The sequence below is a fragment of the Vanessa cardui genome, chromosome 17, assembly GCF_905220365.1.
Source record: "Vanessa cardui chromosome 17, ilVanCard2.1, whole genome shotgun sequence".
NCBI lineage: Eukaryota > Metazoa > Arthropoda > Insecta > Lepidoptera > Nymphalidae > Vanessa > Vanessa cardui.
The window spans coordinates 3,985,065-4,005,764 of NC_061139.1; the positions used below are offsets into that span (position 1 = coordinate 3,985,065).

Genomic DNA, 20,700 nt, shown 5'->3' on the forward strand with positions numbered 1-20,700 from the left:
TAAACTATACTTTTTAATTATATACATTCACGGATTAGAAATTAAAAAAACTTGGATATATTTTTTTAAGCAAACCAGAGTATAAACCGGAGTTTTAATCAATAATTGAAACCAATGAATTTTTGAAATTGCACAAATTCTACAAATATAGATTTTAAGATATGTATTAGAAATAAATATTAATTTCATTGCTTATAAAAAATTGTTTAGTTGTTTATATATATTTATTTAAATAAATAGGCTAAAATTAATACTATGTAAATGTACATGCAAGAATTTAGTAAAATAATATTAAGTTGATATAATCATTCTTTTATTTGTGGAATGCACATAAAATCAAATTATGACGTGCCTTGTTATGAAACTGTTTTTGAAGTTAATATGGCCTCAATAAAATTATTTTAGAGTATGGAAAAATGATAAACATATATAATAGAGCTTAATAGTAGATATAGAAACATTAAAAGAATAATGAACGTTTCTTGCAGTAAGATGTTTTCTTTAATCTAGAAAATAAAAAATACAGTATAATCGGATTTTAGATCACAATAATAATTACATATTCACAAATAGCTTCAGTAGTCTGCAGTTTAAATAATCTCGTGTTAACTTACAGTAAAAACAATGGTCAAATTTTAAGCAATAACTTTAAAGCAACATTTAACTTACATTTTATAATACATAAATAATACAATCTTGCAAATAAAAAAGAAATTACATAAAATTCAAGTTAGCTACAGTTTCAAATAGATAAAATTGTTTCTACACGCTCCATATTAGTTCTTTAATAAACACTTGCTTCCAAACCTGTCATGTAAATCATTTTGTCACGTTATCTTTTAAGCTAAATGACTTAGTGAATAAATATTTTTACCTTCGACGTTCCGACAAAGGCCTGTAGCAAAACAATTCTCAGTCCACGACTCGACATATGCCACACATCGCATTCCGTTATTTACTTACATCGCTAATATCTTTGAATAAATTACTTTCCATGTTACTCTCCTGCCCTGTAACTCTTTGATTTCTCTATTGGACACTTCAAAGTATTTATTGTACCGTCGGTGAGGTTTCTATTTTGCGAATGATATAAAATCGATATTATAACTGCATCGTTTTCTTCATGCGATCATCACTTTGTTTCATTTTAGTACCTACTATGTCATGTAGGAAACAATACAAATCAAAGTTTAATCAGTACAAAATAAATGCAAATTGGAATATAATTAATGATCGAATTGCACATTAACAATAATCGATACCCGGCGTACCGTGTATCGTGATCTACACTAGCGACACTATTCAATCGAAACCGCAGCGGCTCCTCAACCGAATTAAATCCATTTTCTTTTTAAATAAGGCCATTAAAGTTTATCTTCGAGTCAACCTCGTCTATGGAAGAATGTATTGAGAAATATTTATACATTTTCACTTACATATTAATAATTGAATGGGACCTACCTAAAAACATAATACACATTATATTTCATTAAGTTATTGTTCGTATTGCATAGCTATGAAATTAAATACAAGACGAGTGTATTAAAATTAAACAATGATAATTCTTAAGTTTGTGCATGATACCTGTCTCATCTGGGTGATTTACATTTTTACAAGTTCGTAAATCGAAACAATTACAATAGGCTAGATTTTATAATACATATTGCCCTACATGATAATCGTTAATTGCGTAACTTATGGTAAATAAAATTACGTAATGTAAAATCGCTCCGACGGACGCCAACACGGTCTAAATAAATGTTTATATTTGTCAGGGTTACGTTACTAGTACGTTAGGAATTAGGAACCCAAGTCACGACTGTCGCAGTGCTTCCACTATAAATAGAACTATCTTTATAATAAAGCATAATTTTGTTATCAACAAGAACTACAGCAACATTATTTATTGACTTCGCTATGTTAGGTTTGGAGAATCGACAATAATAAATATAATTTGTCACAATGTGCACATTTCATTCAACGAACGCAAAACAATATACATACTTATATACTGAACATTGAGCATAACAATTGGCAATTCGTTATCTCTTAGAAATCGGCAACGAAAGATGAACGTCAACTATAAGTACTTTGTGACGAGTTGTATGGGATACGATAAATGAATATGAGTCTCGTATGTATATGTATACACCCTTACTTACGCGGTGAATATAGGAAATACGCACATTGTCGGATCTTCGTTACGGATAACGCGTCCACGCGGATCAATTCTCTGCAGCGCCACACTACCGGTGACTTCGATTTACTATGAGAGGGTTAACACTATTTCAGATACCGAACTAACGTTTGATCATTGTGTCTCAAGATTGCGTCGCGATGAACACTGCGGTGGGCGGGAGGTCCGAGTGGGCGCGTTACGTGCAGGGAACGGCTGGCTGGCGCCTACGTCCCGCCGCCGCGCAACACTCAGTCTCGTCTCACGAACGTTCTCCCCCTGAAACGCGAGTGATCAGCTCAGTCACAGATTATATGTTACACATTTATAAAAACTAATTAAATCATAAGCGATTAGGAAATAAAATCGAATATATTGTATTTTATAACCATAAAATAATGCAACAAATGAAATAATATAACTAATGTCTGCTAATGCTATCTCTTCTTCAACAACAACAACAACAACAGCCTGTAAATTCCCACTGCTGGGCTAAAGGCCTCCTCTCCGTTTGAGGAGAAGGTTTGGAACATATTCCACCACGCTGTTCCAATGCGGGTTGGTGGAATACACATGTGGCAGAATTTCTATGAAATTTGTCACATGCAGGTTTCCTCACGATGTTTTCCTTCACCGATGAGCACGAGATGAATTATAAAGACAAATTAAGCACATGAATCAGCGCTGCTTGCCTGGGTTTGAACCCGCAATCATCGGTTAAGATGCACGCGTTCTAACCACTGGGCCATGGCCCAGAAAGTCTCTTCTTCAAAAATGTGATAAAGAAGAGGTGTCGATGTCGAGACCCGCCATCGCAACGAGTCGGTTACGTACGTGATGGTCTTGCGCTCGGCGGGGCGCGCGGTGGAGGCGGGGCGCGCGCGGTTGAGCACCTTGAGCAGCTCGCCCGCCTTGGCGCGCATGCGTGAGTGCACGTACACCTGCGCACGCACACACACGTCACATCTCGCGCTACATTTCAGACTTATCCGTGAGCACGTGTGTACTCGATAGACTACCGTACCTTAGAACACTTGATGTGATAATGGAGGTAGTCGCGGAACATGTGTAGGAGGTCGATGGTGTTGTCGCGCGCCGCCTCGCACGTGTGTCGTGGGAACAGCACTACGAATGAAAATATAAAGTATTTTTTACGAGTTCAAAGGCTATCGAATACCAATACGTAGCGGTCTGTGTCTACCTACCGAATGTGACATAACTTATATTTTCGCCTACTTTCGCATCCGTGTCCAGCAGTTCTAACGGCGGCTCTTTGTGTGAAAATAGAACCTGAAATAATAAAATAAAAGTTAATCATTTTTTTTTCTGGTTTTTGTAAATAAATTTTAAAAAGGCTCATCTACTCTATATATTTAACAACCTGTGGCGCTGTGTGAGACGCTCTCCGACCCTCTTTAAGCTCTTGCATAAACACCTTGCCGATAACTATATCGTCCTCATGACGGAACACTGTAGAGAATACCACAGTAACGCGATCTTCCTGGGCCTCTACGTATCTGTAATAAACCAAAAACATATATTAATTAATATAATTTCTCAACTTGTCGTATAAAATTATGTTACAGAACATTTTGTATATACATATAAACTCACAGAAAATACAACTGCCATCAACCTGTAGTCAAAATATATTTTTCACAAGAAATTATACTGTTCGAATAGAATGAGCAAACATCATACTAACAGGGTTTCATCTTGTCGGTAGTTAATGACGGCACGTTTGTGGCTCACATCGCCATCCTCCTGCAGCCGGAAGTAGCGTTCAAAAACCGACGCAAAGCAGTTTCTCTTTAACAAGCCCACTTTTTTCACAATCGCCTCCCAATCATGCGGAATGTTCTCCATATCAAGCAGGATTGATACATTGTAACCTGTTTATTGACAACATAAAAAATTACTTTTTCATGACATAAGTGAATACTTCCTGTATTGAATAGTCTGATAGAATAATTGTCAAAATGGGTATAAAATGGTTATTTTATAATAAAACTAAAGATTTTTCTACTATTGAGATCATTTTGAGCTTATTCTAATACATTTAAATGCGACAGATTTCCATGCGCCACATGCAAGTTTCCCCCTATTTTCGATAAGTATGAGATGACTTATAAACACATTTCCAACACAAAAAAATCCAGTATTGCTTGCACAGAATCTGCAGAGACCAGCAATCTTTGTTTAATATCCACAAGTGCACGTAAAAATAGTAAAACATTTAATATGACATTTTTTATTATGCAAACCTAAGTTGCTATGCTATTATATTAAAATTCAGAAGCCAATTACAGCATAAGCTGAATAATGTTCTATATGTCTATTATCAACACAAGTTATTTACAAAACAAATGTCCGAAATCTTATCATAGGATATATTTTTAAGTACAGAGTTAATCTTATCTGTTCAATGATAAATAAAAATACTGAACACAAAATGCAACATTGAATTGTTAAAATAATTTGAGGCATAATAAATATGTATAATATTATCCTGTTATGTAAATTATTTCAAACAAAATTATATTTCCATTAACTTCATAGCTGATAGATATTTCTAAACATTGACTAAATTGTATAATTAAATTTAAATTAACAGAATATCTGTTAATTTAAATTTAATTATAAAATGTTGTGGACAGACAGATAGACAATAGGTTTTGAAAAAATATTTAAATTCTTTGAACTCTATTGAATAAAAACTATTTGAAACTACTTTGAACATGAAATTTGTGTACATCGTACATATATAATTAATAGATTACAGGTTTTTTACACTTTAAATATAACCATAATTTCATGCAAATTAATTTAAGTAGTAATGGCCTAGTATATTTGTGTCTGCAAATAATGACAAATTTTAGAACTAGAGAGTTTAAAGTTTATTTATCTTATGTATTTCTGTATTTCATATCAGTAGTAGTTTAGTAGGTACTGATGTATTACTAGTAATTAACAAATGATTGATCTATTCACTTACTAAGATAATCCCTTACATCTTAAAAAAATTAAACTATAATAAGATAAATTAAACAAATAATTATCTACTTTTCCTCTCTATTCTCTCCATCTATGTCTTTAATGCTTTATATATACATATAAGTACTTTTGTATTAAATAGATATATGAGTTTCACAAGCATGCAATGTTAATTAAATGTACAAAAACATATGCTCTAATAAACACTATAATTGTATTTACTGTCATGCAATATGAATTATAGACAAACATGCAATACAATTAATATGTTTTCAAAACAAACACTGGCACCGTTGAATACCTTCTCTACACTAATTTGATAATGCTACAAGCATTGACTCGGTAATACTCGGATAATATTGTGACCTTAAGTTAATATTTTTTTCTATAATTAATTTGAATAAATCTTAAAAAATCTATGCATACGCCTCTACTTATAAACATTGTTTAGCATGAGTTTTGTTACAGATTTATCTCCTTCTGTTAATATTGTATCAAATAAATATCAATATTCAGAATAAGTCTACTCTACTAAACAATAAAAAATACACATATAACCATAATTTTAATATATTAATTTGTATTAAAATAAAATTTGATTTATGTCTATTGAGGTGGTGTTTTAATTTAATTTTTCCTTATGTCACTTATACACATACCTGATTCAGGTTCACTGAGAAGTGGCCCATAGACCCTTTTAAGCAGTTCATCTGCTCCATGCTCTTCTAACTGCTTATAGAACTTCAGTGATATACTAACCTAAAATTAGATTTAGTTTATAAATAAATAAAAAGGCATAAAACACACAATTATGTATAGATTGACTGTATTTCTAAATAATAATAATATTTCTAAACAATATAATAATGTAAGCAACTACAAAAAATTATCTATTTTACTGTAATATATTATTTTGTATTAAATTACTTCAATAATACATATTATAGTTAATTAAAAACAGTTACTGTGAATAATTTAGCTTGTTATCACTATGACTCATTTTGATAATATTGCTCCACCTACCCTAACTTTGGTTTTATCCCCATTGACATTGGATATATGAAACAGCACTCCATCAAAATCTGCTAGTGTTACATCTATAGACTCAGGCTTTAAGCTGAAAGTAAATAATAACAGTATTAAATTAAACTACAGTAAAATTAAACTTATAAATTATGTCATACACTTAAATAAGATAAGTATGTTTTTATACTTTAGGGTATTTCATCCGAATCATATATGCAATGTAACGTTGTTTACTACTAGAGGAATCCGAAAACAATTTATGAGACATTTCCGTAGTAGTCGCAAGGTACGAGTAAGCAACATGACTCATCCATGCTGATATGGTGTGTATAACGTCACTTTTAGGCCATACTTAAGTGAATTATTAATCGTGAATACGGTGACATAATGCCAATACAGTTCGAATTTAGCATATTCCGCGGCCAACGTGGGCCCACCCTGTGAGAATACTATTTGACATTTGTCAAGTTTCTCGCAAAAAAGGGTTATAGGACATTTTTTCCATAATCTTACAGGCACCAAATACAGACATGATATTAGACTATATAGTAAATCCAATTTGTTAGTTGCACTAATTAAGATTGCAATTGTAATAAAAACAGGTAAACTTTCTAAGCGTAACGTACTCACCGCGCCAGTGCATTTTTATATTTGACTGATAGTGTTTCTTCTATAATTCTATTATTGATCTCTAGCAAGATCATTATTTAACAATTTATAACCTACAGATTTTGCATAAAATCAACACTTATAGCACCTTCATTTAATAATTTATACGGATATCTTTAACGATGACCGCCCGTACATAGGTACTTTAACGACAGAGAAAGAATAGGAAGCTTCAAAAGAATGATATGTCGGTCATTTAACCATAGATATTTTTACACACAAGTGACATGTTATTAAAGATTTTTTAACTTAATATATTGATTATTTGCATGAAATAATACTTTGAATTAGTATATTTATTGAAGGGATAATAATATTGTAGCTTTGTTGAGATAAATTATATAAATTTCAATTTTGCTAACCATTGTGCTCTATTGTCGTTGTTTCATAATGTTGTGGACTCTGTTTATGTTATGACAATTAGAATAAGGGTAATGTCAAATAGCACAGAACAGAATAAAAATATAACCTTACGACTGCGGGCTTACCTGTACCTATTACATTAAGTGTTTATTTATGTTTTATCTTACAGTCGCTGTAGCCTACATTTTAAAAGTGATTTCTTCTTATGCATTAACCTTTAAAAGGTTAATTTCAATGCGCAAAGAATGTATTTCTTTTAACTGCTAATATTATTTAAGTAAAAATGTCTAATCAAGTGACCGCCTTCGTCGCGGGATTAAAATCTAGAAATGTGGATATTCAGACGAAAACGGCACGAGAACTATACCACTTCGCTAAAACTGAACTTCGCGAAGTACCCCAAGAAGAGCTTACTCAATTTCTTGATGAATTTAATCATCAAATTTTCGAAATGGTTTCCAGTAATGATGTCCATGAGAAAAAGGGTGGAGTGTTGGCTATAGGTAAGTAAATTAATTAAAATGAAACACATAATAACCATTACATTATTTATATTATCTTTCTTTTTATAGTCTGCCTTATTGGAGGTGATTGTGATACTACAAAAACAAGAATCACAAGATTTGCTAATTACTTGAGAAACTTATTGCCTTCCTCTGATGTGGGTGTTATGGAACTTGCTGCTAAAACAGTAGGCCGTCTCGCTACTGTTTCTGGAGTAAAAAGAGCTGAGTATGTAGAGTTTGAAGTTAAAAGGGCCTTTGAATGGTTATCAGAAGAGAGAAATGAGGGTAGGCGACATTCAGCTGTGTTATTATTAAAAGAAATGGCTATAGCTATGCCGACATACTTTTATCAACAAGTCTCAGGTTTTTTTGATCATATTTTAATTGCTTTGAAAGATCCTAAACAACAAATTAGGGAAGCAGCTGCTAAAGCTCTGAGAGCTGGCTTAGTAGTAACGGCTCAAAGAGAAACAGCAAAGCAATCAACTGCTAAACCTCAATGGTATATGCAGTGTTATGAAGAAGCCATGTCTTCATTTGAAGAAATACCAATAAAAGAAAAAGGAATCACTAAAGAAGATAGAGTTCATGGTGGTCTTCTTATCCTTAATGAACTGTTAAGATGTTCAAATGCTGCATGGGAAAGAAAATATACCTATCTTATGCGCAGTCTGGATACACAAAAAGATATCACTGTGTCAGATGATATTATTTTTATAAGTTCCAAGCTACATAGTCCGTCTGTAAAAAGAGGCTACTTGTGTGATGGGTTCAAAACTGAAAATGTACAGTATCCAGTTCCAATATATGAGTCAGAAGTTTGTAAAAAATTGTTAACTGAAAAAATAGAAAGGACCTGTCAAGGTAAATCATAGGTTTAATTATATTAATATTATATTAAATTTATTAATTGCATTTTATCAACTTGATCTGTAATATTTCAGATGTGATGTCTCAGAGACTTCTTAAAACACAGGGAGTTCCACAAATACTTTTAATAATAATTCCAAGATTGGCAGCATTTAATAAAGAATTATTTTTAAAGAAATATCTCAACTCTACTATGCATTATCTTATAACATCAATTAAAAGTAGGGAAAAAGATAGAAACATGGCATTTACTACATTGGGGTTGATGGCAGCTGCCATTGAAGGTGATATTAAAACTTTTATTCCTAGGATAATGGATGTGATAAAACAAGCCTTACCTAATATCAGAGATACTCAGAGTAAAAAGAGAATGTGGATTGATCCATCTATATTTGCATGTATAACATTACTCAGCAGTGCTGTGAAGGATCTCGTTATTAGTGACATCAAAGAACTATTGGATGCAATGTTTGCATCTGGTCTAAGTCCATCGCTAACAATTTGCTTAAAAGAGTTGAGCCAAAACTTACCTACATTGAGAGAAGAAATTTCAGAGGGACTTTTAAATATGCTTTCTCAAGTTTTACGAAACAAGCCATTCTTACATCCTGGAGTGCCAAGGAATTTGGAGCAGCAGAGTAATATGAGTCTAGTGATAGAGCTTCAAGATACTGCAAACATTGTTCTTGCATTAAGAACACTTGGGACATTCCAATTTGAGGGTCAACATAGTTTACTCACATTCGTAAGACGTTGCGCCGACCACTTCCTACAAAGTGAGCAACAAGAAGTTAGAGTGGAAGCAGTAAAAACAGCGGCTAAATTATTGGCAGTTGCTACAGCACGAACTGTTAAAACTCCATCTAGAACTCTGACCATGCTAACTGCTGAAGTTGTTGGTAAAATGTTAGTTGTATCAGTTACAGACCCAGACTATGAAGTAAGGTATTGGGTTTTGGAGTCTCTAACTAAAATATTTGATACCCATTTGGCACAAATAGAAAATTTAAGTTTCCTCTTCATTGCTATGAATGACGAGCACTTAGAAATACGAGAATTAGCAATTTGTACAATTGGTCGACTTAGTATTGTGAACCCTGCGTATGTAATGCCAGGTCTTCGAAAAATTTTAATACAGTTTTTAACAGAACTAGAACATTCGGGGATGAGTCGAAACAAGGAACAGGCAGCCAGAATGTTAGATAATCTTATTTTGCATGCACCTAAACTTGTAAAACCGTATATGGAAACTATCTTAAATGTTCTTGTTCCAAAGTTAAAAGAACCTGATTTAAATCCTGGAGTAGTAATCAGTGTTTTAAAAGCTGTAGGTGATTTGGCTGATGTTCATGGTGATAATACTGGACTTAAAAAATGTTTACCAGAACTTTTGACAATTCTTCTTGATTTGCTTTCTGACGCCAGTGCTACTGATAAGAGAAGTGTCGCTCTGTGGGCATTTGGACAACTGATAAGTGCTACGGGCCATGTGGTTACACCATACACTGAATATCCGAATCTAATGGATGTTTTACTGAATTTCTTAAAAACTGAACAACAACCTAAGGACAGACGTGAAACAATTCGAGTTTTGGGCCTTCTTGGGGCCTTAGATCCTTACAAACATAAGATGACAAGAGGTTTGATTGATGGTAAACCAGATTCTAGCTTAGTACCGGTTGCTGATAGCAAAGCTGAAGAAAACAACTTTGATATGACCACAAGTGAAATGTTAGTGAACATGTCTTCACCAGTTCTTGATGAATACTATCCAGCTATCGTTATTTCTACTCTTATGCGTATCCTTCGGGATCCAACGCTCCAACAACATCACACAAGTGTAGTTCAAGCTGTGACGTTTATATTTCAATCACTGGGCATAAAATGCGTTCCCTACATCTCCCGCGTAACACCAAGTCTTCTGTACGTTGCTCGCGCGACTGATAACAATAATTTTCGAGAATTTCTTTTTACACAGCTAGCAAAGCTTATAGCTATTGTCAAGCAACATATTCGTAACTATTTGGATAAAATATTTGATCTAATAAAAGAGTTTTGGACTCCTAATAGTCCTTTGCAATCTACTTTAATATTGCTAGTTGAACACATAGCTATAGCACTTGGATCGGAGTTCAAAGTATACTTGCCGCAATTGATGCCTCAAATACTACGAGTTCTTGCTCACGATACCAGTAAAGATAGAGTTGTCACAGAGAAACTCCTATTTGCTTTACAAAAGTTTGAAGACAATCTTGACGACTACATGCATTTAGTAATTCCATCAATTGTAAAATTATTTGACGCTTCTGACTGTCCTATTCCAGTGGCTAAAGTAGCCATGGAAACAGTCGATTACCTATCGGATTCCTTGAATTATAGCGAACTCGTTTCTAGGATAATACACCCTCTTGTAAGGAGCTTAGATACATGCTATACTTTAAGAACTACAGCCATGGATACTCTGTGCGCTCTTATTATACAACTCGGAAGGAAGTACAATGATTTTATTCCACTTGTTCAAAAAGTCATCGTTAAGCACAGAATACAACATCAGAATTACGAACTTTTGCTTTCAAAATTGCAGTCAAATTCTACTTTAGCTGTTGATGATTTTTTGCAAAGTACTAGACGAAAGCCTAGAAATAATAATCAAGAGGTTTGTAATTATTGCTTTATGTAATAGAATTATGATATAGCACATTTGTGAATTTATGTATTTATTTAAAATAGAAAACTCTTAGTTATTTATCTATTACCTTTGTCAATTTGTTTATGAAAATGTAAATATTTCAGGCCCGTATAGTAGCTTGCGATTCCTCACAATCCATCCGTAAACTATACGTCAATGCTCATAGCTTAAAAGTAGCTTGGACGGTCAGTAGCAGAGTATCAAAGGATGATTGGCTGGAATGGTTGCGACGTTTCAGCATCGGACTACTGACAGAATCACATAGCCCAGCATTGAGGTTAGTTACAATAATCAATAGTGGTTGCCGCACTTACTTCCTACTTAATTCCAGTGTTGTCTGATTACATATTGGTTAATATCATTAAATATTTTTAGGGCATGTCTGGCTCTGGCACATAATTACTCCCAGTTACTACGTGACCTATTCAACGCAGCGTTTGTTTCTTGCTGGACGGAATTGGATAATACATCGCGAACAGAATTATCGAATGCCTTGGAACAGGCATTGACGGCTCCTGATGCGCCAGAATTAGCACACACCGTGTTAAACCTAGCTGAATTTATGGAACATTGTGAAGGCGGCGCACTACCGATTTCTACACACCTGCTCGGAGAAAGAGCTATGCATTGCAGAGCATATGCCAAAGCGCTTCATTATAAGGTTAGTTGTCGCTTTAATAGCTATCTTAACGTTTTAAACGCACATTAAATTTTATTATATTTGTTAAAATAATATTTGAATGATCTTTTTAATGTAACAGGAAGAAGAGTTTCGTAACGGTGCTACATCACAGGTTGTAGAGGCTTTGATACATATTAACAACAAGTTACAACAAAAAGAAGCAGCTGAAGGCTTACTTGAACGAGTAATGGCTCAACGTGAAGCTGATGATGCGAAGTTAAAAGTACAGATTAGATGGTATGAAAAATTGCATAATTGGGAAAAAGCGTTGAACTTATATGGAGAGAAACTAGTTGGAGATGATGAAAACACGGAATCATATCTCGGCGAAATGCGATGCTTTGAAGCATTGGGTGAATGGGTCAAACTGTACCACACAGTTTCCAAACGCTGGGTAAAGATGAGTGATGATGAAAAATTCAAATCGGCCAGGTTAGCTGCTGCCTCTGCTTGGGGCTTGAATGAATGGGAATCAATGACTAATTATGTTAACTTTTTACCGGAAAATTCGCAAGATGGTGCTTTCTACAGAGCTGTTCTTAATATTCATAATGAAGATTACGATGTCTCCAAACTGTACATAGACCAAGCACGAACAATTTTAGATTCCGAATTGACCGCAGTCGCCGGAGAAAGTTATCAGAGGGCTTACGGGGCTTTAGTAAATGCGCAATTACTCGCCGAATTAGAGGAAGTCATCACGTATAAATTGGTTCCCGAAAGACGAGAGTCTATTAGACAAGCTTGGTGGACAAGACTTCAAGGTGGACAAAGATTAGTTGAAGACTGGCGCAAAATTCTTCAAGTTCGTAGTTTAGTACTAACGCCACAAGAAGATATGGCCACTTGGTTGAAATTTGCTTCACTTTGCAGAAAAAGTGGAGCACCACGCCAGGCTCACACAACCCTAGTCATGCTTCTCGGTATAGATCCAAGCAAAAATCGTGATATGCCACTTCCGGCCCATGAGCCGAGGTTAACTCTCGCTTACGCAAAACATCTGTGGGTCGCTGGTGACAAGCAACTAGCTTATGATCAGTTGCAGCGCTATGTAGAGACCGTTGACACAGGAGATGCAGAACAATGTCGCCTATTGGCTCGTTGTCATTTAAAATTGGGTTCTTGGTGCGAATCTTTGTTAGGCATCAATAAACACTCGATTCCTGAGATTCTGCGCAATTATTCCGCTGCGACCACTCTTTCGTCCGATTGGTATAAAGCTTGGCACGCATGGGCTTACATGAATTTTGAAACTGTCCTCTTTTACAAGCATCAAGAGGCTGATATGTCCAACCCAGAAGAGATCAAAGCTGCAGCGGAGTACATACAAACCCACACTGTACCGGCAGTTGAAGGGTTCTTTAAATCGATTAATTTGTCCCATGGTAGTTCGCTTCAAGATACGTTAAGATTGCTCACGCTATGGTTTGATTATGGACACCATCCCGCTGTTCATGAAGCTCTCGTAGAAGGTATAAGAACTATTGAAATAAATGTGTGGCTTCAGGTAATACCTCAACTCATAGCAAGGATCGACACTCCAAGAGCTTTAGTAGGAAAACTTATTCACTCATTATTGATAGATATCGGCAAATCTCATCCCCAAGCTCTAGTGTACCCTTTGACGGTGGCGTCGAAGTCGTCATTCGTAGACCGCAAGAATGCAGCTAATCAAATTTTGAAATCAATGTGTACTCATTCAAACAACTTGGTCAATCAAGCCGCTATGATATCTGAGGAGCTAATCAGAGTTGCTATATTATGGCACGAACAGTGGCATGAGGCCTTGGAAGAAGCTTCTAGATTATATTTCAGCGAACATGACGTTAAGGCTATGTTCAAGACCTTGGAACCTCTACACGCGATGTTAGAGAGAGGTCCGAAAACATTAAAAGAAATTTCTTTTAGCCAAGCTTATGGACGAGATCTCAATGAAGCCCAAGAGTGGTGCAATCGGTTTAAGGTATAAATCAAATTTTAAAATTCTATGTTTTTTATATCTAAATTACAAGTCCAAAAGTAGTAAAAGTAAAAGTAAAGTAACAGCCTGTAAATTTCCCACTGCTGAGCTAAAGCCTCCTCTTCCATTAAGGGAGAGGGTTTGAAACATATTCTACCACGCTGTTCCAATGCGGGATGGTGGAATGCATATGTGGCAGAATTTCAATGACATTAGACACATGCAGGTTTCCTCACGATGTTTTCCTTCATCGCCGAGCACGAGATGAATTATAAACACAAATTAAGCACATGTGTATAGTGGTGCTTGCCTGGGTTCGAAACCGCAATCATCAGTTAAGATGCACGCGTTCTAACCACTGGGCCATCTCAGCTCCTTCTACTACTGCAAAAGTAGTACGGAATAATAAATAATAATTATGGAATGCAAAACAATTTCAATTAATAATGATTATTTAAAAACTCTTTCTTCACAGGATTCGGGCCTTGTACGAGATTTGAATCAGGCCTGGGACCTGTACTACCACGTGTTCCGCCGCATTAGCCGGCAGCTGCCGCAGCTGACGTCGCTGGAGCTGCAGTACGTGAGCCCGAACTTGCTCAACTGCCGCGACCTGGAACTGGCCGTGCCCGGTTCGTACGTGCCCGACCAAGATCTCATACGCATTGCGCATATACAAAGCAGTTTACAGGTACATAACGTTTTGTAATTCGTTTTCTATAATTCTTTAAAACGAAATGTAAAAATAATGAATTGATATATTTTTTATGTCTAGAAATTTTAGAGATTTTCTCTCATTTTTTTTTATACGTAAATCGTATAACACTATTAAAAATAGATATTCTGTTTCATATCATATTTAATTTTTTTTATTGATATAATAATATATACTTATTATTATTTAATTTGAATAGAAAATAATATTGTGAGCATTATATCGTATTTTTTTCGAAACTACATTCCGAAATGGTGGTAGTTTTTTGTATCTATTCAATCCTGTAAAATACTGATTCATGTAAGCATTAATATTTAAACACTTCTTGAATAACCAATGTACAACCAACGTTGGCAGCTGAGATGTTATTGTGTATGATGTTATTACTGTAGTTACTCTTCGGACAAGAACACAACAGTACTACGTATGTAATGAGTGTGTGGTATCTACCCAAACGCTTTCACAAAGCCCGACTATAAAGAAATTAATATAATTTAATTCTGATTATTCAGGTGATAACATCTAAGCAACGACCACGCCGGCTTTGCATTCGCGGCTCCAACGGTAAAGACTACATGTTCCTCCTCAAAGGTCACGAAGACCTACGTCAGGACGAGCGGGTAATGCAACTATTCGGCCTCGTCAACACCTTGCTACAGGCCGATCCCGACACCTTCAGAAGAGACCTGGCCATACAAAGATATGCAGTGATCCCTCTTTCCACTAATTCCGGCTTGATCGGCTGGGTCCCACACTGTGACACTCTACACTCGCTGATAAGAGACTACAGAGATAAAAGGAAGATATTGCTTAATATTGAACATCGGATTATGCAAAGAATGGCGTCAGATTTGGAGAGATTGATGTTGATGCAAAAGGTATAATCAAATTATCTCTATACCGATTTTAATCTGTAATATTGTAAATAAATACAATTGATTTGACTTTTTTTGTAGGTGGAAGTTTTCGAGCATGCTCTTGAGCACACAGCCGGGGACGACCTTGCTAAATTGTTATGGCTGAAGAGCCCTTCATCGGAGGTTTGGTTCGAACGGCGCACGAACTACACGCGCTCGCTGGCCGTGATGAGCATGGTGGGCTACATCCTGGGCCTCGGCGACCGTCATCCCTCGAACATAATGCTCGATAGAGTCACTGGAAAGTTCTTACACATTGATTTCGGTGATTGCTTTGAAGTAGCCGTCACGAGGGATAAATTCCCGGAGAAAATACCATTTAGGCTGACGAGGATGCTTATCAATGCGATGGAGGTACGAATATTTAATTAAATATATTTTTTAGAATATGTCCAATTGTTGTTTAATATAATCTTATATTGAAATTTAATAAAGCATCGACTTTTATAATTGTCAAATTACATAAGGATGCTTGGCTCTGTTTAGTAACTGAAAAAAAGCTCAACAATTTATTACTGCTAAATTATCCAGTTATTTTACGTTAATAATACTTGTAATAGCTGTTCAGGGTTATAAGTGTAGCAAAAGGTCACACAGGTTGCTGTGTTGCTTGGAGCCGAAAAGGGACTTACAAGGCCTCCTCCTTACGTATCTAAGGCCTAAGGTGTCTAGTCCTACTTATAAATCGTCCCGCGTCTTGACTGTGAGAGGGCCAAGACGACGCCTGCCTTATCCTCTCCGAGCAGAATCGGTTCTTTCTCGTACTCGCTCCGCCGTCTTCTTCTGGATAATGAGGGTCTGGCAAAAGGCGATTACAGCCCTCCAGGTCGCTTTTCTGCGGAACACCGTCGACACGATTGCTCGAAGGGAGAGATCAAGTCCAATTTCTAAAACGAGGATATGCCTCTTTGCATTCCATGCGGAACACGCATACAGCGTATGCTTTGGGTGTCTCGGTACCTCAAGTGATCCTACAGAGTGTAGTCTATAATATCACATCCATCCAATGAAATTTCTAAAACGAGGATCTGCCTCTTCGCCATCCATGCGGAACACGCATACAGCGTATGCTTTGGGTGTCTCGGTACCTCAAGTGATCCTACAGAGTGTAGTCTATAATATCACATCCATCCAATGAAATTTCTAAAACGAGGATCTGCCTCTTCGCCATCCATGCGGAACACGCATACAGCGTATGCTTTGGGTGTCTCGGTACCTCAAGTGATCCTACAGAGTGTAGTCTATAATATCACATCCATCCAATGAAATTTCTAAAACGAGGATCTGCCTCTTCGCCATCCATGCGGAACACGCATACAGCGTATGCTTTGGGTGTCTCGGTACCTCAAGTGATCCTACAGAGTGTAGTCTATAATATCACATCCATCCAATGAAATTTCTAAAACGAGGATCTGCCTCTTCGCCATCCATGCGGAACACGCATACAGCGTATGCTTTGGGTGTCTCGGTACCTCAAGTGATCCTACAGAGTGTAGTCTATAATATCACATCCATCCAATGAAATTTCTAAAACGAGGATCTGCCTCTTCGCCATCCATGCGGAACACGCATACAGCGTATGCTTTGGGTGTGTATGCTGTGGCTGTGGGTGGGTCTCGGTACCTCGAGTGACCTTAGAGAGTGTAGTCTATAATATCACACGATGATGACGTGTCCACAGGTGACCGGCATCGAGGGCACGTACCGGCGCACGTGCGAGTCGGTGATGGAGGTGCTGCACCGGCACAAGGACAGCGTGATGGCGGTGCTGGAGGCGTTCGTGTACGACCCGCTGCTCAACTGGCGGCTCATCGACGCGGGGCGGCGCTCGCGCGCGGACGACGCGGGCGCGGACGCGTCGCCGCCGGACGCCGAGCCGCCCGCCGAGACGAACCTCAACAAGCGCGCGCTGGCCATCGTCAACCGCGTGCGCGACAAGCTCACGGGCCGCGACTTCACGCACATCGACGACGCCAGCGTGTCCGTGCAGAAGCAGGTCGACCTGCTCATCCAGCAGGCCACCAGCAACGAGAACCTGTGCCAGTGCTACGTCGGCTGGTGCCCGTTTTGGTAGAGGCTGCCCGCATTCTATGAGTTCGATTTGCTTCCTCGCAAATTATATGTTAAATTTTCACTTTATGGTAGCTCTTGTAACGCACCTCAGAATATAATGTCACAGAAAGATCGCTATGGCAGTTAAATTTTCATAAGAACTATAATTTTACTAATCTATAGAAGAAACTCCACTAGTCAAGAAATGATAGAAATATAATTCCTACTCCCCTCTTGCATCATTTTTTTAAGTAAATTCGATCAAATATGTTATAATGTCTCGGACATTACATATAAAAATGTTTAATGTTTAAATAAAATGTAATGTTTTTCTAATGTAACACATATAACATAAAAAATAATACGAAATTATGATGATAGACATGCGAAAATGTTGTTACAACTATCAATTATTACTTGTTCTAATTAAATATACCTTGAAAAAAACCTTTGCCTGCCGTTCATTTGTCATAGCGATCTTCACATAGACTGACTGTAGATTTATTATCTGTACTTTATCCATATTTTTTATGCTTACACAATAAGTCAACATGTATAAGCATATTGTATGGATACAAAAAAATAAATAGTCATCTTAAGTTGTCCACAATAATAAAAAAAAATGTAAATATGATATTCTCTTTATTATTTTTTGTTAATATATTCTTCGAATCGGCTTACTCTCTTATTAATAAATAATTTTTAGTCCCAATCACCGGATATCTGGGATATAGACCTCTAGTAATATAGTCAGCTTATATGTACCAAGCTGAATATACATTTAAACATCCTACGTTATATATAAGATTATATCCTACCTTTTATAATATACTTAATAATAATCAGTGCAAACTTATATTGTTATTTCATCAACGGCATAGATCTGATCACTCATGAAGGTGCACCCTTCACGTTTAATTACGCATTCGCAATTCAACGTTCGCATGCGCTTAGTGTGTACGAGATGACTAATAAAAATAAGTAACGTCTGCAAAAAAATACTCTATATAATGCATATGCTGATTTCAAGTTAAAACACGCGTTTAGTGACCAGATCTATAACGTTGGTTCTGTTTTGCGCGTTCGATCAACTTATTTGAAAGGACAAAATATTTTGCTATCTCTTTCAGCTGTGTAATTAAATGAACGGCAAACTATTTTGTTCTGTTTATTTATTATATTATAGATTTAGTGTATAATAAAATCAGCATCTGATTTCAAAACTATTATTTTGTTTTGTGTCAAGCGATAATATGATAATCATCCGTCTAGTTATGCGTCTGCTTCTCTCAGATTAAACTTTTTAATCTAGATTTGTAAGCGGTCGACCAAAGGCCATCTTTGCGTACTTCTTACACAAATTATTTTAAAATATGAATGAAAAAAATATCGTACTTTGTTACAGATATAACATATACAAAGTATGAAAAAATATTCATTAAATGTATAAGCTCATTTCATTCTTCTAAACAACAAGAAAACTCCGATTATATAGATAGACAGACATATACTTTTTCTATTATTATTAAATGCCTCGTAGAATTAGGTTTCGACAAAATAATTGGGTATTATTATCGCTTGACCATAATTGTGACGTATAGTTTGACATTTAAGTGATCTTGTTATGATAAAATATAAGATATTATTTAAATTGATTGCATTAAGTTGATTTATCTGGTTTTGATAATTTATGTTGCAAATAATAATGCAAAAATGATAACTGTCCTCAGCACGTTGATGTATGTCTGGTAACTAAATAACTGTGTCAATTTAAAGTTCAACTTGCAAAAGTAAGACCGTATTTATCAGGGTTCCGTAATGAAGTACTCTTAATTTCGTCAGGCTTGCCAATGCTGTCGCCTCTTGTGTGACAAAACACTTTATTCTCACCTTTCACCTTTTAATATTTAGTAATATACATGACAAATAAAAAAATTTGCTTTAAAATAAATTTTAAAACGATTTAAAGATATATAATATTTCAATACGGAACACTAACTAACATTGTTTATATGAAGCCGTTATTAAACTTTAAGCAGAACTAGTGAAAAATTGTTTGTTAAGTGAATCTGTTGATTTCTTTATTAATGATTACTACGACTACAATCAATCGTCACTATATATATTTCAAAAACTACAATACAGCTATCTAATCAATATTAGATAAGACAATATAATAGATGTACAATACAGCATTTATCGTAATGATAGACATGATATAATCATAATTATTCATTTTAAAAAGCATTGCTGTAGAAAATAAATGTTAAGTAAATTGGGTAACGTTCATTTTATTTTTTCATGACCTTGCTTTGTTCCTTTGTCGAAAGTATAATAATATTTATTCTAATTGTTGATATTTGAAAATACAACAATTATTTCTACTCAGATAAGGAAATAGTTAAGACATTGAACGTACTATTTTACCTTGGTCTCCTGGCGTTCACGCCTTACTTTCACTCGTCATATTTTACTGTGGTATTTACTGCTCATTACTAGTATTATAATGTTCTTTAAAATTATTGTCAATGTCAATCTATTCTTCCACTTTTCGAAAAAAAATTAACGCCTGAATTGAGTTGTGTGGTAAAAGTTCATAACGAGTAAGGCTCAGATTTTACGTTGTTATCGTATTGTAGGTTTATTATATCATATAACCGATATTATAATACAATAACTATGGAGTTAATCTAACTAAACGCTCGTAAATATACTATGCTTACGTATTACCGCACACTCTAAGACTTTTATTATGCCTTTGTTCAAATAATTATATTTTCCAAAGTGCCTATTGGTCACAAAACAGACAGCTATTTTTTTAATAGAACACTTAAAACGAATACGATGTTTATTTTGTTAAAACTTACTAAAGTTCTCATGCTATCCACTCATTACCAAAGCTATAATGTTGCTTATCTATTCAAAATATAACTATCTCCTCTGCAGACACACTTTTGAAGACATTTTACAGATCTATAAATTTTATACAGAACGATTTCATATGTCTTTATTTTTAGTAAAATTTTCTTGGAAAGCATCTTGGTTTTGTAATCTTTGTGACTACGTTGGCAGTACAAACGA

General features: G+C 35.5%; 2 protein-coding genes across 2 annotated transcripts; one reads left to right on the forward strand and one right to left on the reverse strand.

Annotated features, from left to right (window-relative positions):
• Positions 1–474: 474 nt before the first annotated feature.
• On the reverse strand, positions 475–7,044 carry LOC124536705 (actin-related protein 2/3 complex subunit 2). The gene is made up of 9 exons (XM_047113271.1): positions 6,827–7,044; positions 6,194–6,287; positions 5,830–5,929; positions 3,882–4,068; positions 3,558–3,693; positions 3,382–3,466; positions 3,201–3,301; positions 3,011–3,117; positions 475–2,455 (listed from the first exon to the last, which is right to left on the reverse strand). Exons 1-9 carry the CDS (start codon positions 6,898–6,900, stop codon positions 2,428–2,430), a joined length of 912 nt encoding a protein of 303 aa, XP_046969227.1. The 5' UTR covers positions 6,901–7,044; the 3' UTR covers positions 475–2,427.
• A 282-nt stretch (positions 7,045–7,326) lies between these two features.
• Positions 7,327–17,841, forward strand: LOC124536637 (serine/threonine-protein kinase mTOR). Its single transcript, XM_047113165.1, has 10 exons — positions 7,327–7,731; positions 7,801–8,598; positions 8,679–11,260; positions 11,398–11,570; positions 11,669–11,954; positions 12,055–13,938; positions 14,411–14,626; positions 15,163–15,528; positions 15,607–15,921; positions 17,249–17,841. Exons 1-10 carry the CDS (start codon positions 7,512–7,514, stop codon positions 17,639–17,641), a joined length of 7,233 nt encoding a protein of 2,410 aa, XP_046969121.1. The 5' UTR covers positions 7,327–7,511; the 3' UTR covers positions 17,642–17,841.
• The last annotated feature ends 2,859 nt before the right edge of the window (positions 17,842–20,700 follow it).

Excerpts from the sequence above, each read along its gene's own strand:
- LOC124536705 (XM_047113271.1), bottom strand. The coding sequence starts at position 6,900 with ATGATCTTGCTAGAGATCAATAATAGAATTATAGAAGAAACACTATCA. Across the intron at positions 5,930-6,193 it reads GGGATAAAACCAAAGTTAGG|GTTAGTATATCACTGAAGTT; the intron begins GTAGGTGGAGCA and ends ATCTAATTTTAG. Across the intron at positions 4,069-5,829 it reads TCTCAGTGAACCTGAATCAG|GTTACAATGTATCAATCCTG; the intron begins GTATGTGTATAA and ends GTCAATAAACAG.
- LOC124536637 (XM_047113165.1), top strand. The coding sequence starts at position 7,512 with ATGTCTAATCAAGTGACCGCCTTCGTCGCGGGATTAAAATCTAGAAAT. Across the intron at positions 8,599-8,678 it reads AATAGAAAGGACCTGTCAAG|ATGTGATGTCTCAGAGACTT; the intron begins GTAAATCATAGG and ends GTAATATTTCAG. Across the intron at positions 11,955-12,054 it reads CCAAAGCGCTTCATTATAAG|GAAGAAGAGTTTCGTAACGG; the intron begins GTTAGTTGTCGC and ends TTAATGTAACAG.